The sequence below is a fragment of the Barbus barbus genome, assembly GCF_936440315.1.
Source record: "Barbus barbus genome assembly, chromosome: 8".
Lineage (NCBI taxonomy): Eukaryota > Metazoa > Chordata > Actinopteri > Cypriniformes > Cyprinidae > Barbus > Barbus barbus.
This window is the reverse complement of record NC_136736.1, coordinates 33,065,848-33,093,380: the sequence shown is the minus strand read 5'-3', so window position 1 is coordinate 33,093,380 and position 27,533 is coordinate 33,065,848. Positions and strand designations below refer to the sequence as shown.

Genomic DNA, 27,533 nt, shown 5'->3' with positions numbered 1-27,533 from the left:
CCCCATTCCAGTTCATTTATATGCCGACTTCATTTATTTAAGAGATAGTGGGCGGTAAAAAGGGAAGGGCACAATATTAAGGATATTAAGGTCAGAATGTACAAAGTGAATGTGCGCTTTCATAATACCCTTCATTTCTAGACTAATTGGGAATCGCCTTTGACTTACAACTAATAGCACAGGGATATTGGAGACGCAGTAATTCCCATGGAAATAAGGAACGCATAATAAAATTAAATCTGAGTTTTCAATTTTCCAGTCCCATTAGAGTTTACAAACTAAATGGGTTCTGCAGGCTAATGAATTTCAAAAATAAGTTAGAGAGGGGAATCTAAATACGGACGCTTCCCCACTGGAAGATTGTTCCACATAAACGTGGCCTTGTTTTTTCATAATGAAAAACAAGGCGGAGGTCAGGTTGATTTGGAAGAGATTCAAATTTTATAATTTGCAAAAAGCCAAAACCAGTGGAAGACTAGCAACAGAATCATCTGATGTAGTAGCGTTGTATTTTAAAGTTTTAAAATAAAGTAATTATTTTTGTTACTTTTTACTGCACTATATATTTACAATACAAAACACCATAAAATGTCCCATAATTTACTTTAATGTTTTTCTTTTATTTTCTTTTTATAAATAATATAATGAATAAAAAGCGCAAAATACCGATGCACAAAATATAGGCTAAATTTTTCCAATAAAAATTAAATATTGGTGAACCTGATATGCTAAATATGTTTACACTATTAGACTTATTATTACTTAATATTTTGCTCATGTAATGAGTAAGAGGCAGTCTTACTCAGTTTTTCCATTTATTTGTTTGAGTTTCAAAGCTTATATTATCATATGGGCTGTGCATTATTTGCCTCTTAAAAAGCAAACATATAATTTGTTATAGGCACGAACTGAAATTGAGCAATATATTTTCACAGCATTTATTAACCTTATTGACAAACAGATTTTGATTGATTTTAGAATCAGAAAGAGCTTTATTGCCAACTATGCTTGCACATACAAGGAATTTGTTTTAGTGTCACAATAAAAAATAGGATGAGAATAAAAATACATATATAAATATAAATAGACAAAAATAGAAAAAATTAATTGAGAAAATAAAATAAATTGTATGTACAGTTGTGCTAATAGAGATCCAGGGATGTACTAGGATGTAGTAGAGTGTTGAAGGTTTTATTGACCTTGTTTATAAAAAAAAAAATTCTAGTTCATGTTTGTGCATGAATTAATGTTAACAGGTACAATATTTCATCTTAAAAATGTATTAGTAAATGTTGAAATTAAAGGGTTACTCCACCCCAAAATGAAAAATGTAAGATATTTTGGATGAAAACCGGACGGCTTGTGACTGTCCCATTGACTGCCAAGTAAATTACACTGTCAAGGCACAGAAAAGTATGAAAAGCATCGTCAAAATAGTCCATCTGGCATCAGTGGTTCAATCTGACTGTTATGAAGCAACGAGAATACTTTTTGTACGCAAAGAAAATAAAAATTCTGACTTTATTCAACAATTTTTCTCATTTTGGAGAATATCCACTGAGCGCCAAACTGTTCTGTGTCAGCAGCACCACACGGATACGTTTTCTACGCATTGATTTGAACGAAAACAGCATATCCTTGTGGTAATATTAAAGCCTAGTGCACTCCAGTTCATTTTATCATCATAAATGGCAGCAAATATTTATTCAATCCAAAGTTAAATATGCTAAATTGCTTAATTTTTCCAGTATGGCATGGGGGGTTCTTTAAACATTAGCTGGTTTCCTCTCAGTGTTCAGCTTTTGATTTGATTATTTGAGTTTTCTTCGCATATTTTTCCAAAGCATCTTTTCAAATGATGTAGAAGCTAAAGCTAAAGACGACAAAAAAAGAAAAAGAAGAAAGAAAGAAAGAAAGAAACTAGAGTAGAGTGGAAACCTTGGGAGGAACTCAGTGAATATCCTCTAAAGATGACAACGATTGGTGAATCAGTAGCATTTGTGTCTTTTTACATCAGTTTAATTGAAGTTTTTCACCATCTATCAATATTTTCTAGTCGGATACAAAGAAACAACACTTTTAAATGAAAGCTTAAGGACTCAGAATGACTATAGCAATCGTTTTCTCTCTGAATGCAGGTACACACATGTTATTATGCTTCCACGGTGGCTAAAAGACTGGCTGTTAAGCGTATTTTGTATGCACGATCCAACTTTTATGGAGAGAAAGTTTAACTTTTCAGTGGCAAAAAGTTATCATCATCCTGTGAATGAAGGCTGAATATGTATGCAGGAACCAGCTTTGACTGTGAATTGAGAAGCGCTCTTGTTTCAGAAAGTGCTACTCGAAAAGCAATTGAAGACATTATGATGAGCTTTTTTCCGAAGTGAGATATCCTTAAGGGAATATTGCTCCCAAAAGCGATTCTATCATGTACTCGTGATGTTCAAAATGAAGTTCTTTCATTTCTCCAACCTGCACTTTTCCATTACAGTGAAAGCAAATGCGGACTGAAGCTGTCAAACTCCAAAAGAGACAAAAAGGCACCATGTGGTTCATGCGTCTCGTGTGCTGTAATTTTCTCCCCCATCGTAGCCGTCAAATCTCATTTGTGACTCTGTAAAATTTCCACCACACAAATAGCTGCAACTTATCAAACTACAAACTTCTTATCATTTAAAGTAGTTAAATGGCCGTTTCTCTCAGAACATGCAACACAACTCCTTGTTCTGGCTCTTGTTCTGTCCAGACTTGACTATTACAATGCTCTCTTGGCAGGTCTTCCAGCCAATTCCATCTAACCTCTACTATTAGACTCATAGGGTGGTGATGGCGCAGTGGATAAGACACATGCCGTTGGTGTGAGAGACCCGGGTTCGAATCCACTGTGAGACATCAATGTGTCCCTGAGCAAGACACTTAACCCCTAGTTGCTCCAGAGGCATGCGACCTCTGACATATATAGCAATTGTAAGTCGCTTTGGATAAAAGCGTCAGCTAAATGAATAAATGTAAATGTAAATGTATTAATCCAAAATGCTGCTGCAAGATTAATCTTTAATGAACCGAAAAGAACGCACACCTCTATTCATCAATTTGCACTGGCTACCAATAGCTGCTCGCATTAAATTCAAGGCATTAATGTTTGCCTACAAAACCACCACTGGCTCTGCACCCCTTTACCTAAATTCATTACTTCAGACTTATGTGACCTCTTGTTCTGCAAGTGAACAACGCGTTTGTACCATCCCAAAGACACACAAAAACACTTGCACAGACTTTTGCATTAACTGTTCCCATCTGGTGGAATGACCTGCCCAACTCAATCCGAGCAGCTGAATCCTTACCCATCTTCAAGAAATGGCTAAAAACTAATTTCTTCCATCTTTATTTGACCCGCTAATCTAGCACTCTCTATTCTAATTGTATCTATCTTCTTTTTATTAAAAAAAAACCAAAACAAAACAAAAAAAACACACATTTGACCTTTTATCAATTGCATATTTATTCTCTAACTGCTAGCTTTTCTTGTAAAACTAACATTACTAGGTTTATTTTTTTCTAAATTTCTATCTACTCGTTTTCTTAAAAAAAAAAAATATATATATATATATATATATATATATTTGTATGTGTACTGCGTTAGGCTAACCAAGACTTGTAATAGTACTTTCATGTTGTTGCTCTTTTGTTGATTTTGATTGCGTCTAATGTCCTCATTTGTAAGTCGCTTTGGATAAAAGTGTCTGCTAAATGACTAAATAATAATAATAACATCATAAATACATAATATATTATTATTAATAATAATAATAATAAGGGAATATTTGATATACTTATGAATACAAATAAACACAAATAGACGGGTGAGTAAAAGAAAAGATGACAGAAGTTTCATTAATATGATAACTTAACAGAAGCCCTGTCTGTGTTTTATTTGCTGTTGCTTCTAGACAGGACGTGCCTGTGTTGACATCTGAAACATGCCTCTGTTACTTTCACCTGTGTGAAACATATTTAACCCAGCTCACAGCGCTGACCCTCCAGTCGCTCCTGAATGCCTTCCATTATTCCTGTCCCGTTCCCATGACAGACTCTCTGTGTGTCCCAAACCCCGCACCTCTCCCTCACAGCAGCTCCCGCTGGATGAGAATCCACTGAAAGATACTGCAGGCAAAGAGGAAAACCCCACGGAGCTTCTGGGCACTGAATACTAACGAACGCCAGAGAACGTGATCGCAAATAGAAACCGCGTCCAAAATAAACCTGACACAACTCTGAATGCTTGGAGAAAGTGTACTGACTATTTTTATATATATATATTAATATTAAACTTTTTTTTTTGCTGTAATTTATGATATAAATTAAGTAAATTATAATAAATTAATCTTAAACACTACATTTTATCCTGACCATTTTTAATATTATTTTAATAACATAAAATTTGCTATGGTATAATTTAGCCTAAATCTATCTATCTATCTATCTATCTATCTATCTATCTATCTATCTATCTATCTATCTATCTATCTATCTATCTATCTATCTATCTATCTATCTATCTATCTATCTATCTATCTATCTATCTATCTATCTATCTATCTATCTATCTATCTATCTATCATTTATCTGTCTGTCCATCCATCTATCTATCTATCTATCTATCTATCTATCTATCTATCTATCTATCTATCTATCTATCTATCTATCTATCTATCTATCTATCTATCTATCTATCTATCTATCTATCTATCTATCTATCTATCTATCTATCTATCATTTATATGAAATACACACCATTATCATCAAAGAAAAGTTGATAGTAACTTAATATTAATTTTAATAACATAGAAAATGTGCTTTAGTGTAATTTAGGCTGTAAATTATATAGCTATACATTATGGTGTAGTTTAGACTATGAATGATATATTTTGCACTAGAATTAATTCATTTATTTCACTTTAAATTATTAAAAATATTATTGCATGGGAAAATATATATTATAGTTATACATTGTTTTTCATAAATAATGATTAGCATATATGAAATGATAATCATCATCATAAATGCATACTAAACTCTTAATAAAAAAAAAAATTAAATTGTAAAAAAAAAAAAAATATATATATACAAAACTTTTTATTTTTTTCAGCATTTTTGTATCCCAGCAGGACAACTCAACCTAATCTGAACTCTGCTGAACTCAGCGAGTGAAGGCTTTACTGAAACGTGCCAGAGGTCAAGAGAGGTCAAGTCTTAAGCATAGCGCATTAAAACAATGAGTCTATAAAGCAGCAACAGCAGCAGCAGGAAATCGAGGTGTTCTGCTAAATATAGAGTGGCCTTTGAAAGCTGCGGTTCAGCGATCTCTCAGCCTGAGAAACAGCAATTAAACTCTAGCCTGACAGGCCTGTCATGGGGAACTCTAGTCTGCCTCTGGCTCATTTCACCAGACGAGGAACTGCTACTTTTGAGGAACAAAAGAACCAGAATTAAACATACATGGAGGAGCGCAGTTACTTATTTTGGTGTCAAAGATTGGGGTTATCTACATGTTCTCAGCTTGCAAAAGTTAGAGTGTTTTTGACAGTGCATTGTATATTCAGGTGTATTATCAGGTTGTGTACATAAATTATCACTTCACTAAAATGTAAATCCATTGTAAACTTGTGAGCTCAAAGTGTGAAGTTATTTTCTGTGAATGTTGTAAGATAATACAGCAAAACTTTCTAATTTTTATAAGTTCAGCAGCAGAAAAAGAATGAAAACACCTGTGGAAAGTGTGGCTCAGATAATTAACGTGCTGTAGTGTGTTTTATTCTTCACTGTGGTTCTGTGGGTATGACAGTCAGTTTGGGGTAAAGCGTGTTGCCTGGTTAATTGTGAGCTCCGCTGGGTAATTCATTTGCGCCTGAAGAAACACAATAGACATTTCATGTAGAGCAAAATGTCAAAGGAACTGTACAGCAGGTCTCCAGTGACGCTGAATAATTATAGACGGAGACTTGAGTTTTAATTGAGAAAGGAAAATACTGCTCTGATTTTACTCTTTTCCCCAGCTACTTGCATCAATCAATAATAATAAAAAATATCTTAGCATATAATGAAAAATTAAATAATGCAGACAGATATAATCCATTGCAATTATTAATAATAATAATAATGCATTACTATCCATTGCAATAAATAACAATAATAATAAATAAATTATTTAATACAATATATTAGTATCCAATGCAACAATAATAATAATGATTAATTAATTAATGAAACTTAGATAATTAAATGAATTTTACAAGGCTTCTGGCACAAGTTTATTTTTTATTTATATTTTTGCCTAAATAAAACACTGTGTGTATATTACCATTGTTTTTGAACAAACAAAATTAATGCAAATTAATGAATGAATGAATCAATCAATCAATCGATCAATCATGATGTAATTAATCCTGTATGCACAATATTGTCTCACAAAGACTCTCTCTGCACTTAAACACATTTTGCATGCAAAATACCAATATAATGATTATTAATGAAGGGATGATTCTGAATAAAGCATTACAATGTTTTTCTTTGTAATGCTACTTGGTCTGCCACTGTGAACCATGTGGAGGATGAATATTTCTCTGGAGAACTCAAAGCAATTTGTATTGATTTCTCACCCATCAATAATATGATTCATATTTGTTAGTGAGTAAACTTCATTTGCAGACAGTTTGAGTCATATACGTTATGTATGCTGTGAGGAACTTGCTAAATTAGTTTGAGGCCTATAAACAATGTTCTTCCTGTGCACCTATTATTAACCAAATATTGCAGCTATATATATTTTTTTAGATTTCTTTCCACTCGTTATTAAAAAGTGTATTTTTAGCATTTATCATCAGAAAATTTACACTTCATTACAAATAAAAATTTCCTCAAAGCGATTTGTATTGATTGTTCACCCACCCAAAATATGATTCATGTTTGTTTGTGAGTAAACTTCACCATTTTGATTTATATTTGTATTTTATGAGAAACGTCTTATATTTGTTTGAGGACTTCAATCACTTGAGTCCAGTTATGATTTTAATTTAGCTTTTTTTTTTTTTATATAATATCTTCTCTTTAGTATTTATTATCAGAAAATTATGTGAGGGCTATAATTTAATTATTTAATTTAATTTAATTATTTTTACATTTTTGTACTAATTAAAATATCTTTGTTTTTATTGAAATACTTTATTTCATGTCATGATTCATATTCAGTTTCATAATTCATAGATTTATACTCTTAGAGAGTAAAATATATATATTTATTAAATAAAACAAATTAACTATTACATACAAATTTTAATTCTAATAAATTAACATGTTTGATTGCATGTTTGTAAAATATCTAGAAAGCTCTTCTACAAATATTATTCTTCAAAATGCATTTTAGTCATTAAATCCAGTTTATGCAAGAAAAGTGAATCAACCATTTAATTTTATAATCTAGAGGGAAATAAATCTATATCCTCACCCTATTTGTCAGTGATCTTTTGTTCAGGATCTACAGGTCTGGGCTTTGTGCTTTCAGCGCAGTATCAGACCGCACTTTTCTGACTCCAGATATCCTGGGATTTGTTTAAGCCATTCTTCCAGTCCCGGGAGCCTCTATCAATGGCAGATCTACCGCGGCTTTGACTCCAATGATTCTCTCTAGCTCGGCTTTTCTCCTTCTTCATGTGTCTGTCATGTGGGACTGAGGCACATCCACCATTTACTGCTGCTTCTACTCTGCAATCTTCCCTTCCTTTTCATGTGACTTCATGGTGCCGTTATGTTGTTCCAGCTCCACTTTGCTTCCTAGGAGCCAGAGCTATTGTAGTTAACCAAAAATAAAGAAAACATTAAAAATATTTTCATTACTAGAAAAACAATAAACATTAACTGAAATGAGAGAGAAATAAAGATTTTTTTTTTTTTTATATTTATTAAAAATAAATAAAATAAAAATAAATGCTGCCAAAGAAACATTTCTCATTTTCATTTAACTGTATGTATAATATAATTCAACTTCAATTAATCACTTCACTAAAATGTAAATCCGTTGTAAACTTGTAAGCTCAAAGTGTGAAGTTATTTTCTGTGAATGTTTAAGATAACACAGCAAAACTTTCTCATTTTTATAAGTTCAGCAGCAGAAAAAGAATGAAAACACCTGTGGAAAGTGTGGCTCAGATAATTAACGTGCTGTAGTGTGTTTTATTCTTCACTGTGGTTCTGTGGGTATGACAGTCAGTTTGGGGTAAAGCGTGTTGCCTGGTTAATTGTGAGCTCCGCTGGGTAATTCATTTGCACCTGAAGAAACACAATAGACATTTCATGTAGAGCAAAATGTCAAAGGAACTGTACAGCAGGTCTCCAGTGACACTGAATAATTATAGATGGAGACTTGAGTTTTAATTGAGAAAGGAAAATACTGCTCTGATTTTACTCTTTTACTCATTTTAAACTCAGTTTAAAATGAGTAAAAAACTATAGAGCCCAAAAAAAGAATTAAAAAATTTTATTAAAAAAAGATTCTGAAGTGAAATGTGGCCAAATATGGTGACCCATACTCGGATGCATTTAACCCATCCAAGTATCCAGGTGTATTTTGTCTGGCCTTTTAGTGAAAATATCCCCAAAAAAAGCTAAATTGTGTAAGTCATAAACTTTTAAAAACTTAAAAATATTAAAACTTTATTTCCTCGGTTAACCTGTTTTTTTTTTTTCTTTTTTTATCTAAAATTTAGTGATGTTTATGATTAAAACAATAAAAACAGGCTAAAAAAGTTGAATAAAAATTATTAGTGTTATGTTAGTATATTTATATTACTATAGCTTTTAATATATACATACAAAAAAAATCAGTTTTAACTGTAGGTAAAAATTCCAGCAATTTTATCGTGCTTTTGTCATGTTTATTAATTGCACCTTTTTAAATATTTTTAGTTAGTTACAAATTATTTTTTATTTTAGCTTTAATTTGAGTGTTTTTAGAATTGGACTAATTCTAGCTGGACTGATGTTTCAGTGTTTTTAGTTTGTTTGTTGTTGTTGTTGTTTTTTGATTGTGCAACATTTTCTTTCATCTTAAAGATGAAATGAAGATTTCTATGAGGGAAGACACCCACTTTTGCATGGACAGCTCAGTTGATTGGGCAGATACAGTATCTGTTGGTAATTGAAACTCAGTGGGGAAGCGACAGGTATTGATGGGCTTGTTGTTCATTCACTCACACCTGAGGAACCCGAGCAGCTGGCCACTCCGGCCAAGAGGGAACAACTCGGGCTAATAATTGCCAAACAAAAGCAAGTTTAATTCTGAAGGATGGGCCTGAGTTTGCAGCCTTGTTCTGATGAAATGTGAAACTTTAATGCAGCCAATTTGGGTGGAAGCAAACCAGTAAAGCCATGAAACAAAACAAACAAAATAAAGCAGAGAAAAAAAATTATTTCCATTGAAATGGACACAGAGTCTGACTGGGCTAAACACAATTTGGATAAAAGCACAAGCCGAATGCAAAAATATAAATGCAAAATCTTTCATCAAAATGCAGAAAAAACATTCATTTGTTCTTGCATCTTTAACTGTATTAAAATATATTTTATTTGATTATTTAATATTTTTATTAAATATGTATATATATGTATGTATATATATATATATATTTAAATGTATTTAATATTTATTTCATAAATAATTTATTAAATATTATCTATTTTAAAATATTGATATGTATTATTTTTATATTAAAATAAAAATTCTTATTACATTAAAAATATTTTCAACATAATTTGAACAATATTACCATTTGTTTGTGATTGCTGTCAACTGCAGCATCCCAATTGTATCACAGCAGTTTAGTAAGCTTCTGGCACAGAAGTGGAAATAAAGCACAGCAACAGGAAACAAAGGGAAAAACAGACTTGTTTCTAAAAGGTGTAACAACACAACACACCCACCAAACTGAAACTAATGCACAACAAAGCAAACACTTCTACAAAATCCCAACCCAGAGGAGGAGGATCAAAGAGGAACATGAGATTACCGTACCACAGGAGGACAAGGATGAATTTAGCAGGGAAAGAAAGCATGTGAAAAGAGCAGCCGTCGCTGAGCACTGGCCATTTCTGACACGACTCCCACACGGTCCCAACAGCAGCTTTACAGCACTGACTCTCATCCACACACAGCAGGGCAATCAAGCAATCACACACTCACACAAACTCTCTCTCTGCCTCTGATAGCCCTGCATCCAGTGCATGCTGCTCCATTGGCTGCTAGACCTTCATTAATCAGCAATAAACCAGCTATCACGCTCCAAAAACCAGATTGAATACCTAGGGTAACACTACATTTAAAAAAGCCCTTTTGCTCACTCTGGATAAGTCCAGTTCTTGGAGAGTGGGGAGGGTTACGACTGATGAAACTCCGGACTCCGGACTACCCTCCGTAGTCTTCTGAGGTCAGACTTGGTAGCTGAGCTGAACCAGACAGTTATAGAAGTGCAGAGGATGGATTCAATGATGGCGGAGTAGAACTGTTTCAGCAGCTCCTGTGGCAGGTTGAACTTCCTCAGCTGGCGAAGAACTATTCTACATCCCTAATCCTACCCAATACCTAAACTTAACAACTACCTTACTAACTATTAATAAGCAGCAAATTAGGAGTTTATTGAGGGAAAAGTCGGAGTTAATAGTGAATAAGTGTTCCCTTTTCTAAAGTGTTACCGAAAAAAACAACTGGTTAGAGACACATAACTAAAAAAGCACTGAAAAAAAAATACATCACTACAATAACACCACTAGAAATATAAACTACTGTTAAGTGACATCACTAAACGTTAATAGAAAAAAACAGATTTTTTAATTGGAAATACTTTACAATAAGGTGTCATTTGTTAACATTAATGTATTAACTAACATGAACAAACAATGATTGATACATTTATTACACTATTTATTAATCTTTGCTATTGTTAATCAAAATACAGTTGTTCGTTGTTAGTTCATAGTGCATTAACTAATGTTAACAAACACAACTTGACATTTTAATAATGCATTAATAAATGCTGAAATTAACATGAATTAAGATGAATAAATGCTGTAGAAGTATTGTTCATTCTTAGTTAATTTTAACTAATGTTGGTAACTAATGAAAAAAACAGCTGGTTAGTGACATCAATAAACGCCACTATAAAAATAAACATCTGGTTAGTGGCATCACCAGAAAAAAAAACTGAAAAAAGAGAGGTAAAATGTTAAGGTTAATCCATTCTGTTCGTTTCATACCAATCCTGTATGTATTTGACAAACAGGTGGGCTGGAGATGTCTGGAAAAAGACCTGCAAAACCCCAGAGGTCTGGAAGCAGACTGGAGTTGAGTGTCTTTCCATGGATACATCAGTGACAGACAGAGAAGAGATGTATCAAACGCACGCATGGGGAATTATACAACAAGCTCGCAGGCGGTGGGCTGTTACCGCCCTGCAGTTTGAGGCCCCTGGAGAGTCCCGCAAGAGCCGTGCTCGCCTCCTTATGACTGGAAATTCATGCGAGAGCAGCTTTATTTTATAAGCACACTTTAACTGCAGATTTTCTCACGTGGAAACAGCCGTCGTGTGAGTGAGCGTCGGTTGTTTGTTGTAAACAAGAGCAAGAGTCTAAACCTCTCAAGCTCTTCCAGTCTAACCTTAATTCCTGAGAACAGGACAGAAATCCACTGCTTTGGCTCAACTTTCAGGCATAATATCAATTAATCTTTCATTTCTGTTGAGTCATGCATTACGCCTCCATGACTGCGGCCGTTAAAAAGAGAGATCAGGCAAAATTCAAATTCTGTCAAAAAAATTACAATTGTTATACTGTTATAAAAAATATGCTCAAATTATAATTTTATAGTAATTTTAAAGTAAATAGAATATTTGTATATTTAATATAAAATATATAATAATATGTAATAATATAATATGTAATAACATTAAAAATATAATATAATATTACATAACAACAACATAGCATAACATAACATAATAACTGAGTTTTAATTATTGGTTAAATAAAGGACAATTAATTATATTTTATGTATAATATAATATAATATAATATAATTTTTAGGATAATTGATCATTTTTAGAATTTAGAATATAATTCTTTCATGATAATTTTCAAATTTTTCAAATTTCTTTCTTTTTATACTGGGATGAAATCTGGATTTTTTTTTCAACAGTGCATTTACATAATCTTATAATGATTTAAATTTAAGTACTATTCTTTTCTTTGAGTACGTTTTTAAGAAGGTAAAATATATATATATTTTGTGCAGCTTTGAAGTTATCGAATGGTTTCAAAAAGCATTGAGGAACAGCAGTTTAAGATGATAATCTCTTTAAATGTGTAGGACTGGAGGTGGCTATGTTCCTCGTGAAGAAAAAAAAACTAAAAGTAAAATGGCTAAATGTGGGAAGGGTTTAAAATGTCAGGAGTCTTCTGCTTTTTTCATCAGAAGTGCCACAGAGTGCATAAGTAATTTGAAGATCCTGAACACTGGTAGAAAAACTCAGAAGGAAAGATCTTTCGCAGTCCTCTGAGGAGTCCTTTGAAGCTCTTCAAGAAAAGATAAAAAAAAAAAACTCAAGCGTCCTGAGATTTGGCAGTATATTAATGAGTTCAGTTGACCATTTTGGGCACAGTTTTCACTGTCAGAAAGAGCTGTGAGAGAACAGGAGATGAAATTAGTGATTCCTCTGTATTTATCTTCTCCTGGAGCTCTGAGACTGCGTTACACAAGAGGAAGGTGTGCATTTCATAGTCTCAAAGCCTCTTCTGCTCCTTCAGCGCTGTTCTTTAGGCAAACACTGGAGAAAACTGTCTGGAGTGATGATAATTGATGCATTTTGTCTGGTATAGTCAAGATGAAATGACATTAACAACACATTTTACTTCCATAATCTGATATATTTCCGAAATTCAATGATAAATAATGATGAGCAGGACCTGATACTGTACCTTATGGTGTGTGTGTGTAATTGTGACTTTTTATCTAACAATTGAGACTTTATTTCTCAGAACTGCAAGACATAAACTAAGAGTTGCAAGACAAATGAAAAATTGCAATATACTGTAAACTCAGAACTGTGAGACAAAAGATTAGAATTGAGTGTTATAAACTCATAATTGCTAGCCAAACTCAGAATTCCAAGACAAACTCAGAATTGCGAGATATAAACTCAGAATTCCAAGACAAACTCAGAATTGCGAGATATAAACTCAGAATTCCAAGACAAACTCAGAATTGCGAGATATAAACTCAGAATTCCAAGACAAACTCAGAATTGCGAGATATAAACTCAGAATTACAAGACAAACTCAGAATTGCGAGATATAAACTCAGAATACCAAGATATAGACTTAGAATTGCGAGACAAACTCAGAATTCCAAGACAAAATCAGAATTGCGATATACTAAATTCAGAATTGTGAGAAAAACTCAGAATTATGAGATATAAACTCAGAAATACGAGTTAAACTCTGCGAGACAAACTCAGAATTATGAGATATAAACTCAGAAATACGAGTTAAACTCTGCGAGACAAACTCAGAATTATGAGATATAAACTCAGAAATACGAGTTAAACTCTGCGAGACAAACTCAGAATTATGAGATATAAACTCAGAAATACGAGTTAAACTCTGCGAGACAAACTCAGAATTGTGAGATATAAACTCAGAAATACGAGTTACAAACTCTGTGAGACAAACTCAGAATTGTGAGTTATAAACTCAGAAATGCGAGTTACAAACTCTGCGAGACAAACTCAGAATTGTGAGTTATAAACTCAGAAATACGAGTTACAAACTCTGTGAGACAAACTCAGAATTGTGAGTTATAAATTCAGAATTCCAAGACAAACTAAGAATTCCAAAACAAACTCAGAATTGCGATATAAACTCAGAAATACGAGTTACAAACTCTGCGAGACAAACTCAGAATTGTGAGTTATAAACTCAGAATTCCAAGACAAACTTAGAATTCCAAAACAAACGCAGAATTGCGATATAAACTCAGAATTGTGAGACAAACTTTGTGAGTTACAAACTCAGATTTGTGATAAAAACTCGGAATTCTGAGTTTATAACTCACAGTTCTAAGACAAACTCAGAATTGAGTTATAAACTCAAAATTGTGAGAAAAACTCAGAATTGAGAGTTATAAATTCAGAATTACAAGTTATAAACTCAGCAATGCAAGACAAGCACATAATTATAAGAAATAAAGCTTAAAATTGCAAGGCAAATTCCAAATTGTGAGATATAAACTCAGATTTGCAAGACATAAATGCGAGATATAATGTGAGATGTAAACTCAAAGCTATTTTTTTTTCTCACAATTCCAAGTTTACATCTTGTAATTCTTTTTCACCCTCTAAATTCTGAATTTGCATATCACAATTGTGTATTTTTGTTTTCGCCATGAAATAAAAAACTACAAAAGGTAGTTACGACTTTTTATCTCACAATTCTGACTTTTTCTGCGTTCCTGCAATTCTGAGTTTACATCTCGCAATTCTGAGAATCAAAGTCTTTCTTATTTATTAATTTTTTTTAAATTCTGTGGTGAAAAACAAGTTCAAAACGCCCTCATTTATAAAACTAGTTAAAAAAGTATTAGTAAATAATAGTGGTAACATCACAATTTTACAGCATTTACTAATCATTGTCAGAGGTAGTTAATAAAAATAAAAAGTTGTTCATTGCTTATGTTAGTTTATAGTGCATTAAGTAACGTTAACAGATGCATTGTTTGATTGAAGAAATGTACTAGTACGTTGAAATGAACATTAACGTTAAGATTAATTAATGCTGTAAAAGTATTATTCGCTGTTAATGCTAACAAATGAAACCTTATTGTAAAGTGTTACTATATTAAAAAAGTGATCATATTTTCTTGCATTCAACTTCATGTGGCAGATGTTTAGTTTCATTACCTGTTTAATGTCACTCTGTAACCAAGAATAAATACATTGTAAATCAACACATCTTTATACACTTTGTTAAGGTGCGTCATACGCCATTTCAAATGAAAAGAAACAACAACAGTACATTTAAAAATGCTGAAAAAAGGAGGTCATTTAGGTACATGGTACCGAGACGTATTCATAAAGCAGTATGTGACATCAGAAATATTGCATCATTTCTATTCAAAAACAAAACAAAAACGCTGATACGTGCAGTGCTCATTTCAGCTCACAACTATGTTTTGAATATACATCATTAAAGAATTAAATTAATTCATTTTTTTCTGAATGTGTTACTCTGAACCCTGTAGAAAAGACATTATTCAAGGCAGTAAAGTGTTGGCAGAATATTTAGTAGCCTGTTATGTTTATGATAGAAACACTTTGTGATTAAAAAGGTTTATGAAAGGACAGTTTTGTTTCTTTTTTTTCACTCTCAGTTCATCAGTTCTCAATGCATCAATTGTTACGATCCGTTTCCATTCGAGAGCGTCTCTTCCCAGGAATTTCGCCCTCGACGTTTTAAAAGCTGGCACGTTTTCTTTCCTTTCCAAGAAACAGTGTGAAAAGCAGTCTTGAGACTGCGGACCCAGTTGGCTGCAGTTACCATGACAACTGCGCAAATGCGCATATCGAGACCAGAGCCAGCGGGATGCTTTGTGTTCCTCTCGAGCCAGAATTCATCTGATCAAAGCCTTTGCTTTGTGGGTGATGGTATTGGGGATTGTTGGTATTTTCCGGTGTCACTGCAAGAGAAAAGAGAGAAGAATGTAAGTCATTCCACCAGACGTGAACAGATCCGATGGGTTTATTCGAAGCATGTGTTTTCATTGTGATGAGGAATGAGGATAGCCAAATCAAAAACAACTCAACATCACTATCAAGCGTTCCTGGGAAGTTCCTACTTTTGAGTCATGATGAAATGATTAAATGCACATGAAGAACTGTTAATAAAAAATAGCAATACACCTCATCACAAAATAAACATTTATTTGATTTATGAGGCAACATGATTGGATAACTAAATTAGATTTCCCATTATTTTTTGTAGCAGCATGCAAATTATGAAATATACAGAAAAAGTACCAATCATGCGCATAATTTGACCATCGTTTAGTGCAAAAAATTGGCCTGTCTCCAAGCCATCTGAGATGTAGATAAGTTTGTCTCCATCAGATTTTGGGAGAAATGTAGCATTCCATCACTTGCTCAGCAATGGATGCTCTGCAGTGAATGGGTGCCGTCAGAATGAGAGTCCAAACATCTGATAAAAACACTACAATAATCCACAAGTAATCCACACCACTCCAGTCCATCGATTAACGTTTTGTGAAGAGAAAAGCTGTAAGAAACAAATCCATCAAGACATAACATTAAACCGTTGCTTCTGGCTAAAAGTCCTCTATCTATAACACACTTTGTCCAGTAAAAAAGTCGTTTGGTCTGAATCAAGAGAGAAATATGCACATCTTAATCACAATTTACAAGCGAAAACAGTCCTAAAAAGTTCTAAACAAATATGTGTGTGGATTTTGATGAGAAACAACAGGAAATTTACTTTTTCACTGGAGGAAGCGTTATTATAGAGGAATCACATTTTAGTTGGAAGCAACGGTTTGAAGTTAAAACATCTTGATGATGGATTTGTTTCTTACAAACACACACCTTTTCACTTCACAAGATGTTAATTGCTGGACTGGAGTGGTATGGATTACTTGTGGATTATTGTGATGTTTTTATCAGCTGTTTGGGCTCTCATTCTGACGGCACCCATTGACTCCATTGGTGAGCAAGTGATGAATGCTAATCTGTACATTTCCCCAAATCTGTTCCGATGGAGAATCAAACTCATCTACATCTTGAATGGCCTATGGGTGAGTAAATATTCATCATTTTCGTTTTGGAGTGAGCTATTCCTTGAAATAACTGAATGCATGTATGCCCTAAATCTTAAAGTTGGGGCTCAAATGTTTCCCAATTGAATTTAAGACATTGTTCGCTCACAAATAATAATTAATGATCACATTCCACAATGGCTTGAAGAAAACATCATGCAACTGGTTAGTTGTGAGTTGAAACCATATTTCAGCAAAAAGTATGTGTATTTTTCAACATACATTCAGCGTATCCACTGTGGTTTTGAAATCTCATTCAAAAGAATGTACATAACGGATGCTGCTGTCACGTATATAACAAAGTGCACATGCATAGTTTCCCAGCGTTCCTGCCAGAGGAGCTTCACCAGCCAAACACTACAAGTGTCCCTCAGTAGACTCCTTCTCTCAACAAAAGCGCTCTGAAATATTTCCAACCATTTTCTTTGTGTGTCACACATACTTTTTAAGCCTGGAGAATCATTCAAGACAATAACTGCTCATATTTCTTGGCACTGGACTGCTTGGGAATATTTATATTTGAATTTGCTTGCTGAAACATAATCCATTAATAACGCAGTACAGAAGGGACTATACATATTCAAAAAGCAAAAGGAGTTTCAAAGGGAGCATGCAGGTCAGCAAAAACCATTGAGGAAAAACCAACCTCAAGGAGCCACAAATCACGTTTGAGCTTTTGTCAAATAAATCTGTGTGGACTAAAATTAAGCAGATATCGACTCTCTGCTCTGATGTCCCCAGACAGACATTTTAAAGGGCTGATCGGAGACACATATGGGCTATTTGGCAGCCCGCTGGTCCGACTCAAGACATCGATCCTTGTGCATCTTCAGAAGCGGCTCAATGAGAAGTGCTGTGACACTTGTGAGGGAAAACATGCCAGTGGCAGTCAAGGCACAAATCCTGGGGCTCTTTAAAGACCAATGTAGCTTTGAGAACACGCAGAGCAAACAAAGCTGAACAGAACGGACAGAGCGTCTGATCTACACCACCGCTGATTCTGATACATCTTCACAACAGAAGAACAAAAGCAGATACAGGATGTATTTTTGTAAACCGACCATGGGATCTGACAAACAACGACCTCGTATGTTTATGTCGACTTTTAATGTGTTCTTTGTCATCCATGTTTGCAAATGATTCATTCCACAACTCAACTATCATTGAAAGTTAAGATGATTTCATTGTTGTTGTAAATTAACATTGATGTAAATGCCTTTAAAAATAAATAATATATTTATAAAATATAAATATATAATAGATAATACAATAAATGATATAATATAATAAACACACATAATTATATATATATATATATATATATATATATCAGTACATTGTGTGTGAAAATTAAGTACAAATGACATATTATTTTCTTTGATCATATAATATGTAACTACAAATCCAGATTGTACATAATACAAAAATATATTTATAATTTTAATAAAACAGTGTATTTATATATAATCTGATCAAAGAAAAATGACCTTTAAATGAATATAAACATAAATATATATTTTATCTTTTATTTTATTCTTTTATTTTTTTCTACTTTTCTTTTTCTTAATATTTATGTACATTCAGTGTTTTGTATTCTATATAATTGCACTGTCCTTGGAGCGGACCTGACTTACATTTCACTGCTGGTTATACTCTGTATAATTATGTGACAAATAAAAATCTTGAATCTTGAAATATATATAAAAATATATAAAGAAATTATTTATAAATTGATGCCCACACACACATGTACTTACAGTATAAATAATATAAAAAATTAAATATTTGTAGATAGTACTGGAATTGTAAAAAATTATACAATGATATTTCAAAAAAAAAAAGCAAGAATTCATGTAATATTTTACAAAGGGAGGGGAACATTCATCTCACATCTCATGTTGATGTCAAGGGCTGTGTGTCCAATCAAACGTGAAGATATCTGAGCAAATGAATCTGTCACTCAGTTATAAATCAGACAGATGCCAAGATGGACAGGTTGCGTGACATGCTCTCATCCTCAAAAACTGCACAAATTTAAACACATACAATTACGGTTCCGCGCTGAGACGTCGCTTGATGTCCAAAGCAGAACCAGAGCCACTTAGCAACATGTTTGGCTTGACGTCTAACAATTAAGATCACACAAATTCAAGCCAATCTCTGCAGTTGGTGCTCTGATGCAGCATGCGTGACTGTTGCGCAGCTGTGTTGGTCATTACCAGCGCTGGCCTGATTCCTCGGTCCCTCCGGACGCGTGTCAGACCCCATTAGGGGGAGGAAGACAAGAGTGATGACCCATCTCCTCCCATGCATCCCAGCTTTCCTCCGTCTCAGCACAGCGGCGCAGGAAGACTGTGATTGGCAGGCGTAATCTGAGAGCTCCTGCTGATTACTTTCTGGACTCGGACAGAATGCATATCAGGCCCAGAGTAAAGACAAACGCGCTCAGATGAGGCCAGGGAAGCCAATAATGACAAATCCATCGCAGTGCCTGGTAAAAGGCCTCAATCAATATCTTTCCAATTAGAATTTAGCTCAGGAGTCTGAAGGAATGGCCCACGTGATCGCTTTTAATCAACCATTAAGTCACATTTACATTTGTCCATTCTAAATGTAGGAAATGCATGTTTTGAAGACACATTGGACTGCAGTGCTTTTTGTAAACTGCTTTGGATAGACTATTTTGTATGAAACAAATTACAAATAATATTTTAACATTTTTATTGAATGCTGCAAAGTGACAATTGCGCAAGAAAGTCGTAGTATTTAATGGGCAAAACAAGATTTGTGCAGTTGGATTAGCTAAGATTAGCATAATAATAATAATAATAATTAATACTAAATAATAATTAAGAGGAACCACTTACTTATTATAATACTAAATAACCATAATATATAAATAACCATAATGCTGATGAATATTTAATTTAATTATTAATATTATGAAATCATTTAATAACCGCAACAAAAACACTTTTATGATTAATTATTAATATTATTAATAATAATAAATATTATTACTAATATTTCATTATTAGTAATAATAAAGTAATGAATACTAAATAAAAATGGTAAATATAATTATATTATTTAATTATAACAATAGCAACAACAACCAATAATAGTTTTATTACTAAATAATAAAAATAAGAACAGCAACAACTTTTTATTGATTACTAACACTGAGTAATTTTAATGAATGATTATTAAAAGTAATTAATAATATTATTAATAATAAAAGTTTAAAAGTTATTATTAGTATTTTTAACACTGCTAAATAATAAAAAGAAGAACAGTGACAACTTTTTATCGATTACTGATACTAAATACACTATTAAATAATTATTAATACTAACTAATATGAATAAGAAGCGAAAGAAGAAAACCAACAAAATCAACATATTTCACGATTAATTATTATTAATAAATTAAAATATATTTAAGTATTTATATGTGTTATTATATGTATATTTTATATGACTTATTGTATTTAATACAATTAATATTTAACAATTAATTAAATTAGAAATGATTATGATTATTAATAAATACTAAAACGAATCAAATAAAATAAATATTAATCTAATACTAATTCTAGTCTTATTTTCTCTTGTCATAATCACTTTAAAAACATCTTATGAAGTGATAAATGAGCAGACACAGAAAGTATGACTATGTTAGCAATGTTAGCTTCTGTAGCGATACAGTCGTCTCTGTTTATGGTTAGACAGTGAACCTGATGTCCTTTTTGCCCCAGCTGATTCTCTTCAAGGACAGAAATGCAAAAACACGTGCCTGTGTCGACCTAAACAAATGCCATAAAACGAGCGTTAGCACCAGAAGAGGCTCAGCTGTCCATCTATTAATTAGAAAGAATGTTTAAATATTTACCATCAACCGTATCAGCTGCTAGAAAACAACAAGCCAGCCTACATCCAGCAGACTGAGGCTTGTTAATGAAGACAGAAAACAAGAGGAGAGACAGAATGAGAGAGGAGCAGCGGAGCGCTGCAGGAGGGAGTGGAGATGAAGCCACCTGAGAGCCTCCCACTCGCCCACTCCACGGCCCCTGGAGTCCCCGCTCTATTCATTCACACGGCCTCGCCTCGGTCGAGCATCCCGGCACACCGATGTGCTTTGTGTTCTGTGTGTGCTGTGATTCTGTGCATTCTGCTCCAGAGGTGCTGTGTTGATACGCCGTTTACTCTAACGGGTGTGAACGGAGGTTCAACAGACAGCTAATGCGTTCCACTTGTGGCCGTTCCTTAAATTCTACATAAAAACAGCCTGTTAACAATGTCAAAGTCTTAAACATTTTTTTTTTTAAATAATAATAAAAAAGCTTAAAATGGTAATTAAAAGAAATAAAGCTTAAAAATTTAAAAAATACCAAATGTATAAAATTTGTAAAATTAAAATGAAAGAACAGTAATATCAAAAATATCTATTTCTAAAAAAATATAAAAAATTACTAATAGGAAAAAAATTACTGAAACTAAAACTAACATAAAAATACCATAATATTAAAAAATAGAAACTCATAGAAATAATAGAAAAATAATTACATTTAAGCACATTACATAAACGATCCTATTAATTATGTTTGGTGTATTATAAAAAAAAATGAAAATAAGATAAGTTGAAATAATACAAGTACTAAAAGTAAAATAAAAAATACAGCAATATTAAATAATAATAATAATAATATTTAAAACTAAAAAACGAATTATTATAAAACTAATATTATTTAAAATATGATAAACATAAACAAAAATTACAAAAACTGACAAGCCCATTACAGACTTACTAAAACTTAAAATTACTAAACATTTAAATTATAAAATTAAGTTATTTTAAAATATAAAAATACTATTATATTATAAAAATAACACTAAAATAGCAATGAAAAACATGATGTATTAAATTAACTCCTCCTCTTCTAATTTTTATTATCTAGTCATTTCCTAAAACACAAAATCACATCACAAGTCACTGAAAATCACTCGAAAAACATGACAAACACAAGAAAATAGGAAATATGTAATTTCCTGCATTACTTCCTTCGCATAATTATTCCATGTCCAGAGTCCACAATCCACAGTCTAGTCAAAACTTTCTCATTAACCGGGTTGTTCATGTGTACAAAACACCTATAATCAAACACACCTGCTAAAACATTTCCTACACGAATCCATATTATGTGTATTAATGCATACATCCAAACTAAACGACACTTAAACTGTCAAAACGAGGTCAAAATGGACAGTTTCTCAGTCTATCAGTTGAAAACAAATGCTTTCCACTTGTGGCCGTTCTCATCACTCATCACTCTATTATCACCTGTATTACACCTTCATGGTATTTTAAGCCACTATAACAGCAAGAAACCTGTTAAACCACAGTAAAATATATATATTTTATGCTAATTGTAACACATCTGCTGTTCACACTTGCAGCAGCTTTCCGTCTTTTTACCGTATCGCCACCCTTCACAACACTGTTTAAACAAATGTGATGGCATTTGGAGGAAATGATCTTTAAACAGCTGTCACAGAAATATATTGACACAGTTAAAGAATCTCAAACTGTTCAAGAAATATTTTGACTCATTTCTTCATTCGCTCGGATGTAGAGAAGTGCCTTTGTTTCAGCAGCTGTCTAAAGAGTTTGACACATGATGGGAAAAATAGCATTACATTTTAAGATTGTGTTGATATTGTTAACTGAAACAAACTATTATTTATTAAAACAAATAAATCAATATTTGATGAAAATTTAAAATTTGAACTAAAATAAAAAATACAGTAATATTAAAATGATATACCAAAAATTAACAAACAAAAAGGATGAACATGCAAACAAAATATAAATGATAAAACTATATGACAAGAGCACTGAAACTTAATATTAAAAACTAAAAGACAAAAATAAAGCTAGTTCAAGTATTAATAAATACTATTATAGTATATGAAGAATACTGAAATAATGATGTGTGAATAGAGTTAAATAGCTCGCCCAGTCTAAAAAAGACATCGCTAACCTTTCCCTTTCCACTTTTTAAAAATGTCATTAATTGAAATTAATCTGATATAAAATAAATTATAAATATCACATGAAAATATACAAATATAAAATAAATATATAAACAAACAAACAAATTAATAAATAAATGAATTTGAAATCGAAATAAAAATTTGAAATGTTGACTTGGCAACTAACTGAAATGAAATAAGTCTAAGTAGTAAAATTACTAAAACTAAAATAAAAAAAATATTTAAAATTTATTTTTTTAATATTTTTATTTTTATAAATGTAGAAATAAAAAAAATAAAAACGTGATAAAATGACTAAAACGTAAAAAATTCAAAACTCACAAGATAAAAATAAAAGCTAACTCAAAATAATAACTACTACAATTGCGCAAAAATACTAAACTGACAATGTGTGAAAAATCTATTAAATAACTTGCTCCGCCTCCAGTAATGACATCACTGAACCCTCCTGTCCTCCTTTATATTATCTAGAAATTTACAAATAATTAAACATCCATTTTACTCTAAAAAAAATGTCACATTACATAAGCAAAATGGAAAAAGTTTCCTATTTTAAATAATTAAAAATAATTTCCCATGCATTTCACAATTATTCCATGTCGAGTACACAGTTTAGGCAATACTTTTTCATTAACCGGCTTGTTCATGTGCAAGAAATCCCTACAAACATACACACCTGCTAAAACATTTCCTATATGAATCCATATGTTTCATATTAATGCCTCTGTTTCCACACTTAAACTGCCTGCATAAATATATTATGAAGACCGGATGGATGAATGATGCAACTGGTATGCAACACTAGATGGTCACAATGTATGGAAGCACCTATATCTGCTGGTGATTATGCGGTCAGTCACTAGCATGTTGCCAGGTACAGTAATTTCTAGTTTAAGCATCAAAACAGGCCAATCACACAATATTGATATTCCAAATACGATCTCTGAACGTTCTGCGACACCATCTGTCATGCGAGCCACATCAGGGCCGCAGCATCATTAGCAATATGTCTTTCCGCTGTTCGGGAAGTGAACTAGGCAAGAGCTTTTACAAAAAAAACAATGCAGACTGAATAAATACCTGGCTTTTATTCAGGCGATGCAGAGGCCAAGAGACGTGACACACATACTGCTCCGTACGGCCATTACATCACTGTCAATCACACGGCTACTCCTGACCTCGCTGATGAATATGAGAAAAATGAGTGAACTTCCAGCGTTTGATAGATGATTGAAGGCACACATCATTCATGCGGTGCTCCGCTCGTGCCAGTGCAGTTTAAGACGGGTCGCGTTCGCCAGAGGGAAGCACTGAAGGGCCGTATTCAAATACTTATTTTCCCTAGAACAACATTAGTGGAGACCTGTTGCTTGGAAATTGGAAAATCTTGGAAATTACAGACATCTGCTCATGCCGGACTTCAGAGTGAGAGTGAGTTTTATGAGTCGACTTGAGTGCACAATTTCAGCTAATGACTACAAACTAGTGCTGTCAATCGATAAAAAAATAAAATAAATTAATCGCACATTTTCTCTGAATTTCTCTGCAATAATTTCCCATTCAATCTTCAAATTAATGTACAAACAACATATTTTTAATATTTGTTTAATGGCATCTTTTTTATGACTGAAGGCCAGTATCACTGACACCAAGTAATATTGATTTCCCTTTTCAAATTTGTTTTCCTTAATATTTAACCATTGACTATAGCCATTAAACATTACATTATAATTAAGAGCTATCAATTTGAACATTTATTAGACTTTAAAAATAACTTCTAATTTAAGTGAACTTAAAACAATCTTCACATAAACCCATTATAATAAATGTTATACAGTATTTAGCTAGGCTATCTGTGCCCTTCAGCAGAAATATATAGAAATTGAATAAAGTTATCACTAAATTCTAAACTAAATACAGATACATACTTACACCTATATAAAAGTTATTGATTTCCTCATTTTTCTTTTATTCTTGATGAACAGACATCACAGCAGCTGGTTATTAGGTTGTTTTTGGCTGCTATTTCTTTAAGATCTGCCTCTGCTAAGCATGATGCAGATCTGACACCCATCATATTTTCTCTAAACTGTCATCACTTTTTCTGACCCTTTTCAGGTCGGACCCATTTCAGTCTCCTCTAATGAGCTGATGAGTTGAATCGAGTGTGTTAGATGAGGGAGACAGTGCTGGGATGCTCCAGGACAGTTTTGAAAACCATTTCAGAGACATGTTCTCAGTGTAACTCATATATAACATATTACATGCACGCACAGTTTTAAGGCATGTAGTTTTAATCGCCTTTTTGGTAACTTCATGCCTAAACTGATCACGACATTGCATGCACGTAGTTTATTTCGCCTTTTGATATGAATTGATACAGGCTACAGTGCGCGCCGATTTCCGTGCTTGTTTGACTCGCGCCTGGCGCTGAAGTGTAGGTGCGCCTTAAACATCTCCTGATTGATGTGATGGTAAAGATGTTCTGCGACTGAATAAATGTACTTCTTGTCAAGAAAAAACAGACAGAGACATCAGTTATGAGTGGGGTGGCCAACCCTAGGCTCCGCCCCTGTGTTAACGGCGTTAAATAATTTGAATGCTTTAAAGGTCCCATATTGTACACCTTTCTGGATTTTTATTTGAGGTTTTCATGTCCTTATGAATATATATTCGCTCTGATAAAAACAGGTCGATTTGGCCTGTCTAATTAATACACATGAGCCTATCTTCTGATTGGCCTGTTGTTTTCTGAGTGACGCACCGCTAGGCCAACCACAGGTAACTAGGGTCATGTAGGACCGACGTCACAATTACGTCACCGCGCTAAGCTGTAAGCAAAACAAAGAGAAAATTGCCCTGGAGGTGGTTCATTCAAACTAACGCAGATTCGGCTATATAAGGAGCTAATATCATCTTGGTGTGATGTTGGGTGCCAGAAACGGCTCATTCAAACACACCCCCACATGTCTACGTCACGATGTGGAAATATTTGCGTAATGCAGCCCAAATGTTCGCGCAAAGAAAGAAGGCATGGTTTCAGTAACCGCAGTAATGTTGATGCAGCCATGTCAGGGAGACTCTGTGTTTCTATGCGAAAGCAAAAGCACTTTATTTGGCCTTCCGAAAGTAGATGCAATTAGGACTCATAGTTTAAGATTATTTACAACAGAACAGCGCAATCCAAATGTTCAAATTTGTGCTATGCATTTTATGGACGACAGTTTTGTGAACCTAGGATAGTACAAGGCTGGCTGCACGAAGGCTATTTCTAAAAAAACAAAAAAAGAGTCAATTCCGACTTTGCTATGAAAATCTGGCGCTTCTGAATCAGCGAGTGTAAGTATGTTTCGTTATTAGTTCACGTATATGCTATTGACTGTTCAAATGCGGAGTTTTGCGCGTAACGCGTCGTGTGTGTGTGTGTGTAATTGACACAATCAATTAACAATCAATTGAAAATGTTCAATTTTGACATGAAACAAATGTTTATGCTGCTAAAAGTGAACATTCTGGGGGGGGGGTTGACAATTTTTTACTATTTTAGGACAGTAGACCTGCCTACATCTAACTACCAAACGACCAGCTCTAAAGAAAAGGTTTCCCCAACGGAAACCGCGACATTCAAGTGCACTCATCTCTTAAACGCAATCATTCTGACATGACTTGAAGTGTCTATGGGGGTCTAAAAGCCGACAGCAGGAAAAAGCAGCCCTGAAAGGCTCCGCGTTCGAAGGCCAAGATACAAACAAGGACCTTCAAAGGCTCTGACCCTCCAAAAGTGGGGAAGAGCGGGAAGGCTGAGTGGCAGAGGAAAGCAGAGACGCTGCATCTTTCATGAGATGTGCTTCCTGGCAGATGTAATCCAGGTCAAACCAGATTGACTTCCCCTGATACCGGCGCTGGCAACCCCTCCTAATCAAAAATCGCATCTGGGTTCAGCTCCCAGCGCTCTCGTTCAGATCAACTCAACACAAAGGAACATCGCATTCATTTGTTGAAATAAAAACACCTGTGCATGTATCTAATAAACTGCTATTGCACTTTTTTCCTGCACGCCGACAGAATCCAAAGGTTGAGCGTTTTTACACCTGTGGCTTGCTCTGAAAGGAGTATGTCCTTATTTTGCACATTATCAATTTTCCTTTCTAATTTAGCACCTTATAAAATCTCTTTTAACCACCCAAATTATGATGTTTTGTTTTTACTAAATTAAATTTTGGTAATCAAAAAGCATGTGCAATTAATCTAAATCAAGAAACACCTAAAACATAACAACAGTTTATTTAAAGTTTATTAAAAATTAAATTTTTGGTACATTGTGAAACCTGTTTTTCACCCAGAATCTGTTTGTTATAGGATTGTGATATTCCTGAAAGAATAAAGTTGCATTTGCATTTTCTGCATATTGGAAATGATAAAGCCCTACTAGCCATGCAAAAAAGTAAAAGTATGTATCTCTCAGCACAGAGCCTGAGAAACACACACGAGAAGCATGAAACATCTGTTATAAAAGTGCAACTCACAACAAAATCTCAGCATGTCTGCGAATG

The 27,533-nt window shown here is 33.4% G+C and overlaps 1 protein-coding gene across 1 annotated transcript in view; it reads right to left on the bottom strand.

The window, feature by feature from the left end:
• Positions 1-14,991: 14,991 nt before the first annotated feature.
• The window catches only part of LOC306873471 (glypican-5-like), a 169,954-nt gene continuing 157,412 nt past the window's right edge, over positions 14,992-27,533 (bottom strand). The window contains exon 8 of the mRNA XM_079422791.1: positions 14,992-15,778. Within this exon, the coding sequence (XP_079278917.1) occupies positions 15,636-15,778 (143 nt within the window). The 3' untranslated portion in view covers positions 14,992-15,635. The remainder of the gene's footprint in view (positions 15,779-27,533) is intronic.